General features: G+C 35.7%; 1 protein-coding gene across 6 annotated transcripts in view; it reads left to right on the top strand.

Moving 5' to 3' along the window:
• FOXP1 (forkhead box P1) overlaps positions 1 to 18,288 on the top strand; it is a 557,404-nt gene that overhangs the window by 293,373 nt on the left and 245,743 nt on the right. For all 6 annotated transcript variants that reach the window (XM_063291586.1, XM_063291587.1, XM_063291582.1 and 3 more), the window contains one exon: positions 5,180 to 5,361. In XM_063291586.1, the coding sequence (XP_063147656.1) occupies positions 5,191 to 5,361 (171 nt within the window). In that variant the 5' untranslated portion in view covers positions 5,180 to 5,190. The remainder of the gene's footprint in view (positions 1 to 5,179; positions 5,362 to 18,288) is intronic.

Here is an 18,288-nt window from a genome sequence, read left to right as displayed (position 1 = left end):
CATCAGACCAGGTCTTTAGTATGTGTGCATTACTTTGCATTCATTGAAGCCTACCTCCCATTTACTGTGGGTCACTAGCTTTGCATACATTAAAATAGCCCTCAGGCTCATTCTCTTGATTACTTTTTGAGCTGCCATGCATTAGAAAATTTACGCCTTTCTGTTATAATTATGAAAATTCTGTAGAGGAGGGTGGTACTTGCATAACAGCAAATATGCATTGTGCCTGGGCTTTGTGAAGTCTCATATGACAAAATTCCAGCTGTTATTTTCATTACTTAATACAGTATTACTGTAAAATAATATTGTCTATCTTTGTTTTTTGGACTGTTGTCTTTGAAGACTTAAACACTCATTCTATTAAGTTAGCCTTTTAGGCCAAATGCAGACACACATAAAAATAAAATATTAAAAAAGACTTTTCCCTGTATTATTTTGCCTGTTAATTTTCATCTTTCCCCATTCTATCTAAAGCTTATCTTATTAAATCTCTAGCATCTATGCTTACTATCAGCCATGAAAAAAACAATGAATACCACATTTATAGATGATGAAGCATAATGGTACTGAAGGAAATTTTCAGTATTCTGACTGGCTTCTGCTATTAAGTTTTTACTTGTTTGTTTCATAGTTGAAGAAAACATATCAACATAACCAGTTCATATAGACACAAATATCATACATAAGGAGTCTGTGGAACTGTATGTTAGAGACACAGTAGTGTTTGTATGGAAGAGAACAATATTTTAGATTTCCTTTGGCTGATACAGAAAATGTTCTACATCAATGTACTGTTGTCATCTTGCTAACTTGTAGACAAATTATTATTGTTGCTGGGTTTTTTTTAAATGGGGAAACAACAAGGGACTAGGATGGATGCTGTACCTGTGTTAGTTTTTGTTTGAGATGTGTTTGGTTGCTTCACTCTTCTGGCTGCATATGTTTTTTACGGTTTGGGTGTTTTTCTTTGTGTGGGTTTTAATCCACCCACAGTCTTTTGGAAGTTGGGCAGTTTCTAAATTGAATAAATAAATAAATATTTTTCCCCCAAAGCTAGCTAGCTTTTTGAAAACTAATAGTTGATAATGACGTTGGCAAGAGATGCATTTAATCTTGTGAAATATATTTATTTTTCCTTTTCCTTTGTGGTATAGAACATTCATAGTGTCCTTTTTTTTTTAACTGCAGAAAAGGCTTCCATAGATCTTTTTCTAAAAAAAGTGTAAAGATTAAAAAAAATCTGTTCCAACAGATTTATTATAATTTCAGAATGGATTTTAGCATTCATGTGAGTGTCCTTAATATCATATTTCCATGATTCAAATGATGCTTGAAGGTCATCTGGTCCAATAGGCTGAACTCTACATGTTTAGTCTCTGTTTTGCCTTATGCTGCAGCACCATATGGAAAGTTCTGTTTTTTGGTTGATTTGCCTAGAATTTGTTACTATGATGTCCATAGCCATTCTACTGTCCACATAAAAAGGGACAAAAGGGGACACATAGAACTTGATTCATACCATACTGGAGAAGCAGCAGCAGCCAGGGAAGGTGTTGTTTTAGGAGCATAAATGGATACTTATGCTAAATTAAAAAACAACAACAAAAATTAAGTTAAAATAACATTGTGCTACATTCCTACTCTACATTGGCTCAGCTGATTGGCTCAGTTGATTGATAAACCAAACAAAATAAAACATGACAGCGTAAGACAAAGAGGCCAGTCACTTCTTGCTTCTTATTCAGACTTGCTAACATAACTCTTACTGCATCTGAAAGCCCCATAGTATGCATTACCTTTCCTAGCAGGGTAAGAGTTCAAGGAATGTGTGGCAGTGTAGCTTATTTATTTCTGAAAGTTTATTTTTCCTATTGGAGGCAGCTCAGAGGAAGTGGATTGTTGATGATTGGGTGGGGACAGTACAGAGTTCAAACTAGTAGTCCATGCCCTAGCTGTCATTCAGTAACTGCTTGTTGCAGGAGAATTGGGGGAGGCGGGAATTCAAAAAGTCTTTGATTCTGCTGTTGTGGCTGCCATCTTGGCTTTTTTAACCCCCCGGACATCTCTCACTTTCTGCCTACTAACAGAAACTAATTGTGTGAGAAGAGATGACCAGTGTTTACATGCTTCCACCTTATGTAGGTAGCAAAATGAGGCTTACTTTAAAACGAAAAGTAAGCTTTTGAATCCTAACTAACAAATTTATATTTCTGGCAGGGATGGTTAAATATTCCTTTGCCTTCATTGTGTGTCTTGGTGAGTAGTGTGCTAACCCAAGCTGGAGATTTAGAGACTAGCTCATGCTGTTTCATCATTTGCTTTGGACCAATTTTTGCATTTTTTTCATAGAAATAGAAATATTTTGCATAAATGTGTGTTTCAGTTAAACATGCTTAAATGATTGGGCAACTTCTTTAAGGCCACTTATTCTGCTTCACATAAATAATTGATCAGCTAAGTTAATTTATGTCTTCCTGACTTGGTCAAACTTAATTAACTATCCAGGAATAAAGCTAGCTTTACCTGTTAGCTTGAAGCATTCAGATATATGAAAAATAGGAGGCATTGCTTTGACAAAAATTTTACTTCAGGCTCTCCGTAAAAAGGTTTATTGTATCTATATCAATAGATCAGAATTTACATTTTTTTTAGATAAGAATATTTGGAAAACAGAACAAAACAGGGAGATCTCATGAAATTCCATGTACATTTGTCAGGGAAATCCCATGCCAGGGAGGGAAAAAAATATTTCAGTGAAAAATAATTCATTCTGGACTGTGTTTCTCTCTTCTTCTTTGACAAGCAAGGCATGAAATGTATTAAAGAAAAACATCAATTCTTTCCTCACCATCCTGTTCACTCTCTAGCATATTTATTTTTGTCACAGCAGATGACAGCACTTAGCCAAATTTGGCTGATCTCAAAAACATCAAGTAGTATCTGATTTTGTTAATATTTGGATGGGAGACCATCAAAAAACCCAGAGCTCTAGGATACATTTTGAAATCAAAATATCTCAGAAAAAGGCAGTGGCAAATCACTTGTGTATTATTTCCAAGAAAAGAAATATAATTGGAAATGTTACTTTTTACCTGTATTTTACCTGTATCCAGTATTACTAGTAATATCACAATTTTTTCCCTCTCCCAATTTTTTTTTAAAGTTTTAAAACCTTTCTTGCAGTGTCAGTCATAATTCACTTTTGGGTGAAACTTGCAGCTGAGCATGCATTATGTTATATAAAGGTTTTGCAGTGTTATATATACATGTCTTCTTATGGCGTAACCTTGGGTGAACAAATACTACTATCAGTTCTGTTTTTGGTGACAATCTGATGGAGGGAGCAGGAAGTGGACTGTGATTGCTTACCTAAAGAGCACTCACCTATATTTTAACTGTTATTATTGAAATTCTTCATTTGTATTTTTTTCCACTGGACATTTTGGTAGCCTTGTGTGAAGAGAATCATAGTATGCACACTTAAATACATTTTCTAAAAAAAAAAAAATCTTAACAGTATTCTGAAAGTGAAGGGTCTACAATTAAAAAGGGGTAATTTAAATCACAAGCTATTTTGTGTTTTTGAGTAATGTGGAATTTCCAGAATTGTGATTCAAGCAAGAGTTCATAAACCTGTGGAACATGCCATATCTTGAAAATTATTCAGTAGATTCCTTGCTGATTGCATAGGGTTGCTTCAGGAGAGGTCCCTTGCTTCCGTTTTGCTGGTCTTGAGAGAACAACTATACCATAACTCCTTCCCTTGCTTGAGGGAGGGGGCTATACTGTGGTTATCTAGGAAGATCATGCATTGGGGGTCATCTGCACACAAGAATCTCTGTTTTCAGATGTAGTGAGATGTTTCTGTGCAAGATAATAGTCAAGAGTTTCAACAATTAGTTAGGGTGCATAGAAAGAACTATATCATATCACCTCCTGAGCTACTAATGTACTGGTAGAAATGGGCTGAACAAGCTTTCTCTTCCTTAATAGTACAAGTGGTCCTCACTTAACAACCATTAATTTAGTGATGGTTTGGACTTAACGATGGTGCTGGAAAAACCAGCTTACAACCGGTACTCACGCTTATAACTATTGCAGCATCCCCGCAGTCACGATTTGGATGCTTGGCAACCAGTTTGCATTTATGATTGTCGCAGCATCTTGTGGTCCCATGATTACCGTTTTTGACCTTCCTGGCCAGCTTCTGGCGAGCAAAATCAACAGGGAACAGTGTGATTCACTTAACAACCATGTGTTTCGCTTGACCCCCACGGTGATTCGCTTAATGACCACTGCAAAAAAGCTCATGAAATCGGGTCGGATTCATTTAATGATGGTTTCCTTAGCAACTGAAATTCCAGTCTTAATTGTGGCCATTAAGCAAGGACTACCTGTAAACTGACAGTAGTTCTATGTCAAAGGCTGAACAAAGACCTTCCTGAAGTTCTTCTCAAGCAATACTATATAATCCATAACTTCTTGAATGCTCATTAATAATCCAAATGTTCCAGATTAGTTACATGTAAATGTCTTCATTTTCCTCAAAAGAGTAACTCACATTCATCATTGTAAAAGAAAATTACCTCTTTTGGCAATCAGATATCTTTTACTTTGCTGATGAAGAAAATGGTTTCCTCTAGGATTCCAACAAGGTTAAAGTACAAAGAACTGCATTTGGGATTGGGCGGTACTTCAGCCTGTAATGAGTGAAATTTTCTACCTTTTTATTAACTTCTGTAACCTTTCTCAGGTTCTTCCCACCATCATCCATTTTCTAAAGCAGAATGCCACTCTATGTTTAAAAACATTTTTTAAAACTCTGACCATAATATATTATTAAAACTGTCTATTACAATTCAAATAAAATGATGGAGTATTATTAAAGCAATTTAATGGTAAATCTTAATGTATTTATGATTGTGCATGTGTGTCTGAACTCACTCTGAAAGAAAAGGACCTTGTTGAGCAAATACTGCTGTATTTAGATCAATAATGTATTTTTGAAATGTTACAGATTTACCAACAGATCAGTATAAAACTGGTGCTTGAACTATTAATGAAAATATAAATCATATGAAGGGAGAGGGCAAATATTTACAAATGTAGCAAGCTTTAAAGCAAGAGAAGTGTTTTACCAACTACTTTATTTTTTCTTTCTTCCATTAAATTATTCCAGGTTTTTGAGTCATGATGCAAGAATCTGGAACTGAGACAAAAAGTAACGGTTCAGCCCTTCAGAATGGAGCAAGCACTGGCAACCCCTTACTAGATTGCACCCTACGTGAAGTAAGACCAAACGGAGAGACACCTTCGGTGGAAATCGGTGCTGCGGATCTTGCCCATCTTCAGCAACAGCAGGTACTATAAAATATACTACCAATATTTTACCAACTGTGAAGTATTTTTGTGCAGGGAAGTAAAGGTTGAAGGAATTCTTTGCATCATAAAAGCACTGTGGTATTTTCCAACAAATAAATGCTTTAAAGCATGTATTTATATGATATCAAATGTTTTGCATTCTGTGAAAGTAAAGTAGAACTTTAAAGAGAAGGAACTGTATCATATCAACCCCTGGGCTTCTAGTATGCTGGTAGAAATGACCCTCAGAAGCGTTTTCTGCTTTAATAGTGAACTCCAAACCAGTGCTATATCAACGGCTGAACAAAGCTCTTACTGAGGTTCTTCTCAAGTAAGATAGCATGATCATGAATCTTCATTGATAATCTAGATGTTCCAGACTTGTTCTTATTTTCCCCCAAAGTGTAGCACTGATCACAGTAAAAGGAAATTATTGCAGTTCGACTTAGGTTATTCTGTATTGGTAATCACATCCTCTTTACTTTGCTAATGTATAAAGTGGTTTCCTCCAAGATTCCAACAAGGTATAGAGTGCTGCACGTGGTCTACGGGTAATACTTTGATCCCTCATGAGTGAACATTTGCATTTATTGACCTCCAATAATTAAATTACATATATTACTGGATATCTCATTTATTTTCTCTGTCTGTCACTGACCGAACAAAGCAGCTTTTAATATGAGTTATTTGAATATTTGTGTGAGAAGAATAGGGTAGTAAGAATCAAATTAACAATATCAACAGAAGATTAACACAGAGACACTTTTACAGGTAGTCCTTGCTTAGAGACTGCCTTGTTTAGCAACTGTTTGCAGTTACAGTGGTGATGAAAAGGTAACTTTATGACCAATCCTTGTAGTTACAACTTTTGCAGATCTATAAAGCAAAGCTGAAGTAAAGTAATAAGCATAGTCATGGTTTTACTTAGTGACCACTTCACTAAATGACCAAGTTGTTGGTCCCAATTGTGGTTGTTAAGTGCGGATTAAGAAGTTCTGTGAAAAGTATTGGCACTGCAGAATATGGGAATACATATAATATGAAATATCTCTGAAAAGATGCAAAACTTAATTGTACTTTTTAAAAACATCCTTAGTCTGGAGTTTGGAATATTTTGAAGACTTTTAAGTATGCCTTTGACAGCTGTGGAAAGTCTTTTTAGTGTGCATGATGATCTTGTCAGCAGATTGTTGTATGGTTAAAAAAAAAACATAACAAACTTTGCTATTTTTTTTCCTGGAAAAAACATTTAACATAAATCCACTACATTTTAGGGGCTTGAGATTTTCATGATGCTAAATGCAATGCACAGTCATTTTCTTCTTGTAGATATTTTTTTAAGTTGAGAATGCAATCTTTAAAAATATCACAAGCATGCTGAATTCCTTACTGCAGTAGTCACACAAAACCATGGATAAAATTTCAATAAGTGCAGGCCACAGTAGAGTAAACAGTTGCACTGAAATTTAATTCCTGTTGACTTTTCCGTCATTCTTGGCCAGGGGCACATTCTGAATTGTACTGCAAAGACAACAGGGGTTACAGCTTTGATTAATCTAGGACACTGGAAGAGAATTAGAAGAGTAAAATATGTTGGAACTATTCAGGACACCAGATTTTTTTTTTTTTCCCTAAGTGGCTTGAGATTAAAATAAACAAACTCTGATGTATAATTATACAGCTTTCCATTCCAGCTTGTTATTTTCCCATCTTTTCTGCTGGTGTTATTTTGCTTATATGTAGCATCCTACAAAATAAAAGTACAAAGTCTACTTATTCCCTTCTGGATAAACAATGTTATAAGCACAGAAAAGGAGGAAGAAATTGTTAGCCAAAGCAATTAAAGGAAAGAAAAAAAAAGAAACACAGCTTACTCTAGTGTACAGCAACATCATTCATTATACCTCTCTGTACCTTTTTCATCTTCCTAAGACATCCTTGCTCCTACCCCGTTCGTACACCACTCATACATTATCTTTTGTCTTTAAACTTCTCAACTCCCCCTTTTTCAGAACCTCATCAGCTCCATCCAACCATGACTTTCTTGATTCACCCCCTTTTGACCCAATTCACTCTCCCTTCACATATTTGTTTTGTGATTTGATCCTCATTTGTTCTCTCTACATCACCAACCTGCTCAATATACTTCTTTCATACTGGTCACTCACTTTTGAATTCACATTCATCCAGAACCCATTCATTCCTGACCCTATATTTTCTTGTTTTACCATGCACACTTCTTAAGTACCCCATTCCCATTGCATTCAGTCACCTGACATACCCATCTCTCACATCCATGTAACAAACTGGGCAGAAGCATGCTGTTATACATAGCCATTTTCAGTTACCTTGGCAAACATTCATTTCTTGCAACTACCCACATCACACATCCATTGTCCTACTCCCTTCACTATTAAACCATTCACAAAGAATGCAATTCATGGTTCTGCATGTTTTACTTCCCTTATATATGGCTTTTATCACATTCAGCAACCGATCTTCAACTCCACGCTTATGCAAAACATTCTGTAATTCAAGCCTATTTACTGTACCATATGTTTTCTCCAGATCAGTGAACATACAATAAAATTTCTTTCTCATTTTATACATTTCTTACTGATTTACTGAAGGAGAAATATCTGGTCTACGTACCCCCTGCCTGGCATAAAACTGCACTGCCCTTCCCAATTTTGGCTCATTGTTACCTCTCATATTATTTCAGTCAGAGTTCTACCACTTCTGAGGTCCATTTAACAAACTAATCCCCCAAAGGTTTTTGTGTTCACTCTTGCTATATTTCTCTTTATGTAGGGAACAGTAATAGCATTCTTCCAGTCATCGGGCAGAGATTCAGTCTTCACCATACATTTAACAAGTAGCATGAATCTATATTTTAACATTTCTCCATTTCTACCATCTACATTTTTTGTATCATTTTCATGGCATTTATGACTTCCTTTTCATTGATTTTTCTTAGACACTAATGTTTATATATTTATTTCATTCCTTTCCTTAACATATTGTGATTGTTTCCCTTCAAGTCTCCTTGAGGATATCTGCCCATCCTACCAGGTCAGATACGGTGGACACATTCCAGGTCCCTTTCTTAAATGTTCTCAAGGGACCTGGGAAGCGCACCTTCTTCATAGCTGCCCCTGCCCTGTGGAACACCTTCCCCTTGAGGTACTTTCTCCCATGGCCTCCTGGAAGGCCTTGAAGAGCTGGCTCTTCCCACAAGCTTTGGGGTAGAATGAGGATGGAGCCCAGCAATACAGAAGATACAAAAAGTGTTGCCACGGGGTTCCAGGAGTTTTTTACTGCAATTGTTTTGCTTTTGTTTTAGATTTTTACTGCTGTCAGCCCTTCGAGGCAGGCCAGACTAAGAAAGCAATGCCATGTAGGTCAGGACTACTTTTATTGTAACAGCTGTAGTAACAGAATTTTGGAAGTCTGAATGTGCATCCTTCCCCTCCCTCACTTTATCTTTGTGTGAACTAGGGAGGGGCTTGTGTGAGACGTTTTCTCATATTAGCTTCTTGGAACGGGCTCAGGCCTCACTTATCTGACCATTGCCTTGGTAGCAGCTCTTTTCCTGTCCTTCAAGGCCAGTCCCTATGCCCTCTACAGTTGTTTCGTGAGCCATCCAGGGTTGTGGTTCATAATATGGGTGGCTATGTAAGTCTTTTAAATAAATAAATAAATAAACATGCTGTCACTTCAGTTTTATCCCCAATGAGTTAATCCTTTTTATTTCTAATTCCCTTTGCACTGCGGCTTTTTGTTCAGCCCGCTTCACCCACTTCATAAACAACTTTTATCTCCCTCAAAATCACTTTGCATTTTTTTCTGCCTTTTAATCTTAACTGCTCCTTACTTTCTCTGACTATATTTGTTTACAGCTCTGTTTCTGTCTGTGCACATGTGATATGATACCCATCTCTCATGCTCATTTTTTGAAGCAGTCATATGCAACTGTTTTTCTCATCTACAGCTTTTGCACTTCAACTATCATTTTCAAACTTCTTAAAGGTCTTCAAAAATCGACCCAAAAATGTTCAATAAGTTACTGTAGGAGAAGAAGTGCCCTACACTCTTGGGATTTGTCCTGTCCCCTTTTCAGTCCCTGCCAAAATTGCCAGATATGCTTTTTTCTATATATGCTGGAAACAAGAATTTAAAACTGTAATGAAATGTCTGTTGCAAAAATTTAATAGAAAAATGTACACGTAAGTGTTCAGTTTTTCCCCCCCAGGTCTGTAAATCACTTGTAATTTTGCAAATCTGACTACTCTTTTCTTTGGTCATAGCATTTTTCTTAGGTAACAAACGGTTTGGTAGATAAAATAATATATTTGTATTATAACCATCTACATCTAAATTTTTATTGTGCTTTTTAAAGTAGAGTAAGAGCTAAAGAAGCCTCAGGCCCCATATCACCATGTTTTGGGTGTTGTGGTTTGCAGACCTTTGAAGTGCTGTTACATTCTGTTTTAAAAAAAGTTGTTTTAAAAAGCTAATGCAAGCATACCACACAGAGCATATTGTTTAGTTGTTTCTCCCTTTACAACATATGCTCTCAGGTCACCTAACAGAATGCTTGATGTAAAGTGCTCATTCAATAAATCTGAATGGCTGCTAAGTAAAACTGCTGTTACAATATAAATTCTTTTTGATAACTGTATTGCATTGCCTGATGTATGTGAAAAAAGTTGCTTTGCTGCTGTATAAAGAACTATGATGAGTGTTTTGGTGTTTGCTTTGCGAAGTCATATGTCGGGGATCTTTGCCTTGCCAGAATGAGTTTCAGGCATGTTTTAGCACTTTAGACACAGAACTCATGTTCCCCCTTTCCACTTGAATGGAGATGAATACTTTAAGGAAGGGATGAACACTTAGTTATTGTCCAAGCATCATCTAAGCAGCAGCTAAGCATGATGATTTTCAGCAACTTGTAATTCTACTTTGTAGTCCTCTATTGTGCATAAGCCAAATAAATAAGCTACTTCTATTATTTGTTGCCATGTAGAGTTAATAACATGGTGGAACTCCCTTTGAGGGAGGTACAGTTGACTGTGCAATAAAGCCTGTTATGTTCAGTGAAGCTTGTAATGATCTTAACTTTTATATGGCTCTTCAGTTTTAAGTTTAATGTCATTCTCAACTTTTATTACATGGAGGTTTTCCCTTTATGTTTATTGTTTTTATAAAATTATTAGTAGTAGCATTATTATTGTTAGAATTATTAGTATTATTGTTGTTATATTGTTAGTATTATTGTTGTAACTACTAGGTTTGCTACTCATAGAAGTTAAGATTTATAAACTTAATGAATAAAGATCCTGCCAGAAAATATTTACGGAATTTCAGATGTAGGCATATGATAAACACTCTCATGTACAAGTAAGTTAAACACCTTGCAAGGAGAACTAAATTCCATAGGTTTTACTTCTCCTTGCAAGGGTGTTTAACTTACCGGTGCATGAGAATGTGTATTGTCAACTTATTTACTAAACTTAATTCAGCATTTCTCTATGTTAGTCATCTCCTGAAACTGAAATAGAAACTTAGCAAAAGGAAGGTAAATCCCTAAAAAGCCATCTTTAGAAATGTACAATTCAGGAACTGAATCCTAGGGAAGAAAATGCTGCATAAATTTGGCAATACTTGTACCTGCCTTCAGCAGAGAAGTCTGAACGATTCTAGGAAATGTTAGTTTTAGCCAAATCTTTTGAATGAACCCTAGTTTGGAAAGGCAGTTAAAAAAAATTATAGCTTTATATTGACAAAGGTATAGGCTTACCTACTAGAAAACCTTACAAACAAGGGTAGGCTTAGCTTTTAATTCAAGGTGGGTCATATATTAAATTTAAGTTTAGGCCAATTTAAAAGTTCAAAGTTTTGTTCAATTTAAAAACCCCACCATTAAATGCTATCCCATTCTCAGAGGATTCAGCTAATATAAATTTCCCCTAACTGGACTGTGATGTAGTTTAATAGCTGACCACAAACACCTTTGTATTTTGCGTGAGGTTTTCTGAATTAAATGGATGAACAGCAGTTAGTGGAAGCTATAAAAACTGAAAAGGGTTATGCCCATTTCCTGTGAGTATGAGAAGGAGCCCTTATGACCAGAACAACAAGATGAAAAGACATTTGAACACAAGAGAGTTAGGCATCTCTGCAAGTTGAGAAAGAGGATAAGAAGGCAAGGGAAATCAATACTTCCTGTCTTCTGCTAATAAATAATGTTGTTTTAAAGAAAATATCATCACAGTGCTTTTTCTTTTAGAAAGTTAAGATTAAAAAGGCAGCAGGAGGTTGTGGATTATCTAAAAGCATTGTGCTGAGTATCATATAATTGACTTTCTGAATGCTAGAAAAAAATTGTTTGTATGTTCAGTATAATAAGCAACCACCCCTCTTGAAAAAAGTGTATTCATTTGAGGCCAAAATAGTTTAAAAAAGAGGCTGAGAATGTTCCATGTTCTTGTGAACATGGGAATGTTTAGCCTTGGAAAAAGATGACAAAGGAGGAAGATGAGAACATTTTTCTAGTACCTGCACAGTTGTCATACACAAAAAGGTCAATGCCTGGTCTCTTGGTTGAAAGTTTAAAAAACAAATGTCCAAGTACTAACAGCAGCTTGACAGTGGAACCAATTATAGAAGGAGGTGATCTTCTTCATGGGGTGTGTTCAAGCAGAGGCTGGATACATTCCATCTGTTGAGTGTCTTTAATTCTTATTCTACTAAGATAAATGAAACAGTCAAAAGGCAACTGAAAATATGTATGTATGTATGTATGTATGTATACATGGCAGCCAGATTGAGTTTATGTTGCATACATTGGTAACTGTGATAATTCTACACCTTGTATTTAAGAGAGGAGAATTGAAATACTTCAGTTTAAAAGATATGTTTATGCCCATTGAGGGAACATAAAGAATGAATCTGTACCCCTTTTTGAAACAGATTTTATCTGAAGGACAGAGGAAAAGTATATTTGGGTTTGTAAAGAAGGCATATTTGTTTATTAGCCTTGAAAGAAGCCATTTTCTTTACTGACTAGGAATAGACTGTATCCCAGAAGTAATCCAGAACATGTTATCATCCACCTAACTGAAAGGTTCAAGCTCTTTTTGAATTAGAAAAATCAAACTGCGGAGAAAATATTAAAGTGTAACCTGATTTTTCTCATATAGATTAAGTAAGCATATACAACAAAGGATAATACTTTTGATAATCTAAATGATTGTATCCTAAAACTGTTAGGTCTGGGAACTGATCACAGGGAGGAAACCATGAACATAATCCTCAGTGGGCCTCAAATACATAACAGGAATGTTATTGACATGAATGGAAATACTATCACATTTATATATTTGTGAAAAAATGTTGAAGAAAAGGCCACTCTAGTCACATTTGCTTCCAAAACAGGAAACTTCACAAATGAGAGAAACTTGGCAGGCGGGGAAAACCCCCCCGAAAAGAGTGAAATCTCTCCAGAATGTTTTGCGTTACTTTCGGAGTAGAAACCTAACTGGCCAGGATGTGTACCTGCAGTGTCAAGGAGGATTTTCTTTTGAAAATCTGAGTCTTGTCCAAATCAGAAGGCCTAGAGGAAACTACTAAAACTTGCAAAAGAACTGAGTAAGGGATTCAAAGAAGGATTTTGAAGTGCCTATCACTGTTAACATGAAGAACACTAACAACAAGAATAAAATTAAATACTGTACATCAAAAGTGATGTGGACAAAGGACTTGAAAAAATAATAAAGCAGATGGAATGTATTTCAAAGAAGTTTACTGAATTCTATCCTAGATTGTCTATCTTAACTGCAGGAAAAGATGTAGGTAAATCTGCCTGCCTGCCTGCCTGTCTGTCTCTCTCTCTAGTGTTCAGGAAAAGAATCTGAGGAGTAGAGGCATAGAAAGGTGACAAGAAATGACAGTCTAGTAGGGCCTAGGGGAAAATGAAAGCAAACTATTTGTTCTTTGAACTGTCCTTTAACAAAAATATGAAACAAGTCCTTGTATACTATTGGTATTTATAATACTGGATTGGAACAGAGATATGAACCAGAAAATTTTCTGATCCATATTTCTGCATTGGAAAATGCCAATGTAATCTAGTGTTCAAAAGGGAATCCTGGCAAAATACTGGTTAGTTAGCTTAATACATACTCCGGTAAATTGGGGAAAAACATTATTAACAGCAGCCAATTCAAGTCTTGTCTCACTAATCTTTTAGACCTTGTCAGCAAACACATATGGAAGCAATTGGTAGATTTTTATATACTTAGACTCCCAAGAAAGTTGTCACAAAAAGCCTGTTCAGATGTTAGTAAAAAAAGGTGAAAGCAACATATCCATCCATGTGTACACAAAAATATCTGTAAGGAGTGGCTTTCACATTTATGGATTTAAATGCAGACTCCCTTGAGAGCTGGAACTCTAATGAGATTCCTATTTATGTGAGTACCTACTATAGGTAAATGGTATAGCATAGTATAGGAATAAGGTCTCCTCTCTTCAGAATTACATGTTGCATAGATGACTGGGAGTAAATATAGTACTTAGCAGAGATTTAAGAAGAGTTTTGCATCCATAAAGTAGAGAAAAGTAAAGGATAGGAATAAAAAATAAATTTCCACAGAGGAGAGGGTATGAACTATGCCATTTACAGAATAATTAATCTGATTTGAAGTAAGCTGTGACATGGGCAGTTTTGCATGTATAAAATGATGCACAGTGACACAAAAATGCTAACCTTTCTGATGGTAAATAAATAAGGAAAGAACTTAGACTCATCTTTGTATATCAGTGAAAACACTGACACAATGTACAGAAATGAAAAAGTAAAATCCATATTTAGGAATGATTAGGAAAATAATAGAATATAACAGATACGACCACATTGGAGATACTGTATATAGCTGTGGTCAATAAACTTAAATAGGGCATTGTAGAATTGGAAACAAGTTGAAGAAAAAGGGCAGCCAGCTCCATCAGGTGGCCAGAACAATTTATTTTAAGGAAAGACAAAACTTTTTCAGCTTTCTAGCATACAGCAAAAGCAAGTGAGTAGAGGGTGCTCATGATAGAGATGTTTAAAACTATGGTTTAGAAAAATTGGATTGAGGGAAATTAATCTACAACTGGTGGGGGAGATTCAAGACAAGTAAATGGAAATACATTATCATAGAGAAAAAATTAAAATTGCTCACAGAATTTGTAGTAATGGCCATCAACTAGAATGGTTTTAAAATTACAGAACTAGAAGCAGAATGTCTGCTGCCTAGTAGCATTATAGGGTGGATGTGTTCCCTGTAGATCTTCTTGGTTAGATATCTAACAGGTCTGTTTTGGATGGGATCAGCAGCTGAGAAGTTTGCAAAAGCCAACATCTGTTACATTGAATAGTTACACTGATGTAAATCAAAATACTAATTTAAATGACATAAAATGCATCCAGGTACAGGCATATCTCAGAGATATTGGTTCGGTTTGAGACCACCACAATAAAGCGAATAGCATAATAAAGTGAGTCACACAATTTTTTTGGTTTCCCAGTGCATATAAAAGTTATGTTTACACTATACTGTAGTCTGTTACAGTAAGTGTGCAATATCATTATGTCTAAAAAAATGTACATACCTTAATTTAAAAAATTCTTAAAATAAGACAACAATGAAGTTTGCTGCATCAATTGACTCTTCCTTTCACGAGAGATTTCTCTGTGGCATGTGTTGATGTTTGATTAATGCAATATCTGTGAAGCACAATAAAGTTAAGTGCAATAAAATGAGGTGTGCCTATATATTTTTTACCAATGTAGCTCGTCCTAGCCAATATCTTTAAACCTGCGTTTGATTAGTAAGATGACTGGAAAATGTACTTTTTAAAAAAGGGAAGTGTGGGTGGGAAGAATAGATTAAGGGAAACATGGCATAGCAAAAACACTTCTTCACCATTTTGGAACTTCAAAAATATGAGATATACTGATTATCTCACTTCTCTGTTCATATTGTCCTTTAAGAATTAACATTATTTTTAATATTTTCTGAATTTGATTGTTTTTGTTTTTCCTTTTAAAAGGGAAATGTATCGAATACATTCAGACAGAATTTTCCAAATGGAGCTGCATGGTACTGAAATAGCTGGCTGTCCAGGAACTTAGCTTTTACATATACACTGAACTGCAGTATATTGTTTGGAAGACTTTGATTTCCAACCAGCCTTGGGAATGATACTTGTTTTTAATGATTACAAGCAGGTAAATTTAACATAAATAATTAAATTAACCTGCAGTTTTAGAAACAAACAGAGAAAACGTCAGATAGTAAAATATAATAATTTGTTCTTACATGAATAGTAATTTTTAAATCCTCTGCACTGTGTTGAATGGACCTTATTTCTTGATAAGTGTACATATAGATTTAGCCTCCAGTTTTGATTATTAAACTACTATCAAAAAGAAAATAATAGAAATCCTTTAAATCTACTTATTGATTGTATCTTAGCAAATTCTGAGTTGCAGTTGGTCCTAACAAAAGTATTGCCCAATTGTGATTTTTTTCCCCTTGTGAGTCAACAGCAACACACTCACCTCTTTTTCTTTAAAAAAAAAGAAGTTGGGTCTGTTCTTTTGTTTTGTTTTGCATAGATGGCCTGGTATATATATGTGTGTGTGTGTGTATGGTTGTATGAGTGTAAAATGAGCATATGTAAATATTCAAAGCCAGAGCTTTTCTTCTTGGAAGCAAATCACCTTTTATACACAATTTTCTAACCTCTAAAAGAGGTATATCGTATCCTTTGGTGAACATAAAATTGATATTATCCTATCTAGTTTATATACAACAACTTAACCTTCAGAATAAAAGTTATTAGTTTTGAGTTAGTAGAAAGATGTCCTTGTCACCTTCTGTTCAACCTTCTGCTTAATGATAGAAAATTTGAGGGGGCAAGGGAAGAATAAGAAAAGTGCTTTGCTGATACAGTTCCTATCAGCATCAACAGATCTGAACTGTTGAGTCCTTGGTGTTCTCTGACTGTGGTTGTTTTCTTGCACATGTTTCATTGCCTGACTAGGCAACATCTTCAGCATGAGAAGGGAGTGGGGTTTGCTCTCAGTTTATATAGAGTGGCTTGCCCTGCTTGTGTTGGTGGGGGTGTTGTTCTCTCCTTGGTAGTTCCTTGATTAGGCTGTTGTTTGCTGCTTGGTTGATCGACTGAGTTAATAAGATATAAACTGGCCCAAAGCACCAAAACTGTGAGCTACATCCTGCCCCCATAATCAGTGTGGGACTAGTGACTACAACTTTTCTGAAGCAGGATTGACCCCCACTGAAGATCGTTGTCATTTCCTCCCCAATTGTTTCTACCCAACTTACCTGGTCTGGCAGGAGAGGCATATTCTGGGTCCCGTTGTCTAAAGAGTGTCGGCTGGCAGGGCACAGAAGGAGACCCTATTCTGCCATGGCACCCGCCCTGTGGAACATCGTTCCCCCTGAGATTATACTAGCCCCAACCATGTTGGTTTTTTGTAAAGGCCTCGAAACTGGGGCCCCAGGTGTGTGATTCAGCCTGTCTCTTGGCTTTGTTATTGTTGGTTTTTACGATACTTGGCAGCTATGTGTTTTTATTTTTATATTGTGTACTTTATCTATTTTATTGTAAACCACCTAGAGTCATGTATGTGAGATGGGTGGCTATATAAATCAAATTACAAATCAATAAATTTCAATGATATTTTTTTAAATTTGTGCAATGGCAATGTAGATAAGGAATATACACAACCATACACACACACCTGTGGTTATAACTATACAGATATTTATTTAATAATGCTGGTGCTCCCTCCATAGTACAGTAGTCTTGTAAGTAGAGATTTTCCATGTCGTAGTGTGGACTTTTAAGTATTAAAGTCAGATTTAATTGAGGGATGGGGATTTGATCTTCAAGATTCTTCTATTTCCTTCTCACTAGGCCTAGAAAAGAACTTGAAACTAATGATAGGTACTGCTGTTCATGATCACCATAATTGTAAATAGCTTCTCTTGATGTTTGTGGAGGCTATTTTATTTATTATTTATTCTGTTTGTTTATTTATTATTCCACCTTTATTATTTTTATAAACTCAAGGGGGCGAATATACCTAATACTCCTTCCTCCTCCTATTTTTCTGCCTAGAGGTCACTCAAGGCAGCCTAATTAAAGCCTAGCTGGGCAAGGAGCATATTTTGAGAGTGTAAGTGTTGTGGACAGAAAGGCTAACCTTCCCTTTAGCAATGGTGCAACTTTTCCTTGAAAAGTTTTTCGAAGACTCCAATCAAGCTTAATAGTACTCTCCATTGATGTCAGTGGAGAGATTTTTAAAAAGCCTTTTCACTGTGTGGGAGTGTGTCAGTATTGGAATGGCACATATACTTGTAAATGAAAAGCAAATGAAAGTATACATTTGTGAAGAAAATGTACGTATGGTTTGAGACAAGCATATCAGGAGCTAGAAATTTGCTGTGGGGTGACCACTCCCATTTTGAACTCACCAATTCCACACGGACCCCAAGTATGCTTGCCTGGAGTCAGCTCAGCTCTTGGAAAATACATTCCTCCATGTGACTTAAATGTTCTTGAAAGAAACAGGAGAGTAAAGTTAAAGATATAAATATTATAACTTTCTGTTATGGGTAATAATTAGGTTCTGCCCCATTGCCTTGGCCACTTTTTCAGTTCTGTTTTCTACCTACTTAGCTATAGAGACACATGTTACTTTGCCTGCAATTAGAAGCGTTGAAATGTTTTGTTTGATATTTCAACAGAATAATAGAGGTAAAACAATCTGTGAAAATAAAATTACCCATTACTGATTTAAAGCACTTGGCTATGTTTAGAATTGTAATGGATATATTTTCCCCCTCTTTG

This window comes from Candoia aspera, chromosome 2 (assembly GCF_035149785.1).
Source record: "Candoia aspera isolate rCanAsp1 chromosome 2, rCanAsp1.hap2, whole genome shotgun sequence".
Lineage (NCBI taxonomy): Eukaryota > Metazoa > Chordata > Lepidosauria > Squamata > Boidae > Candoia > Candoia aspera.
Note: the sequence above shows the minus strand (reverse complement) of the source record. Positions and strands in the feature narration are given on the sequence as shown.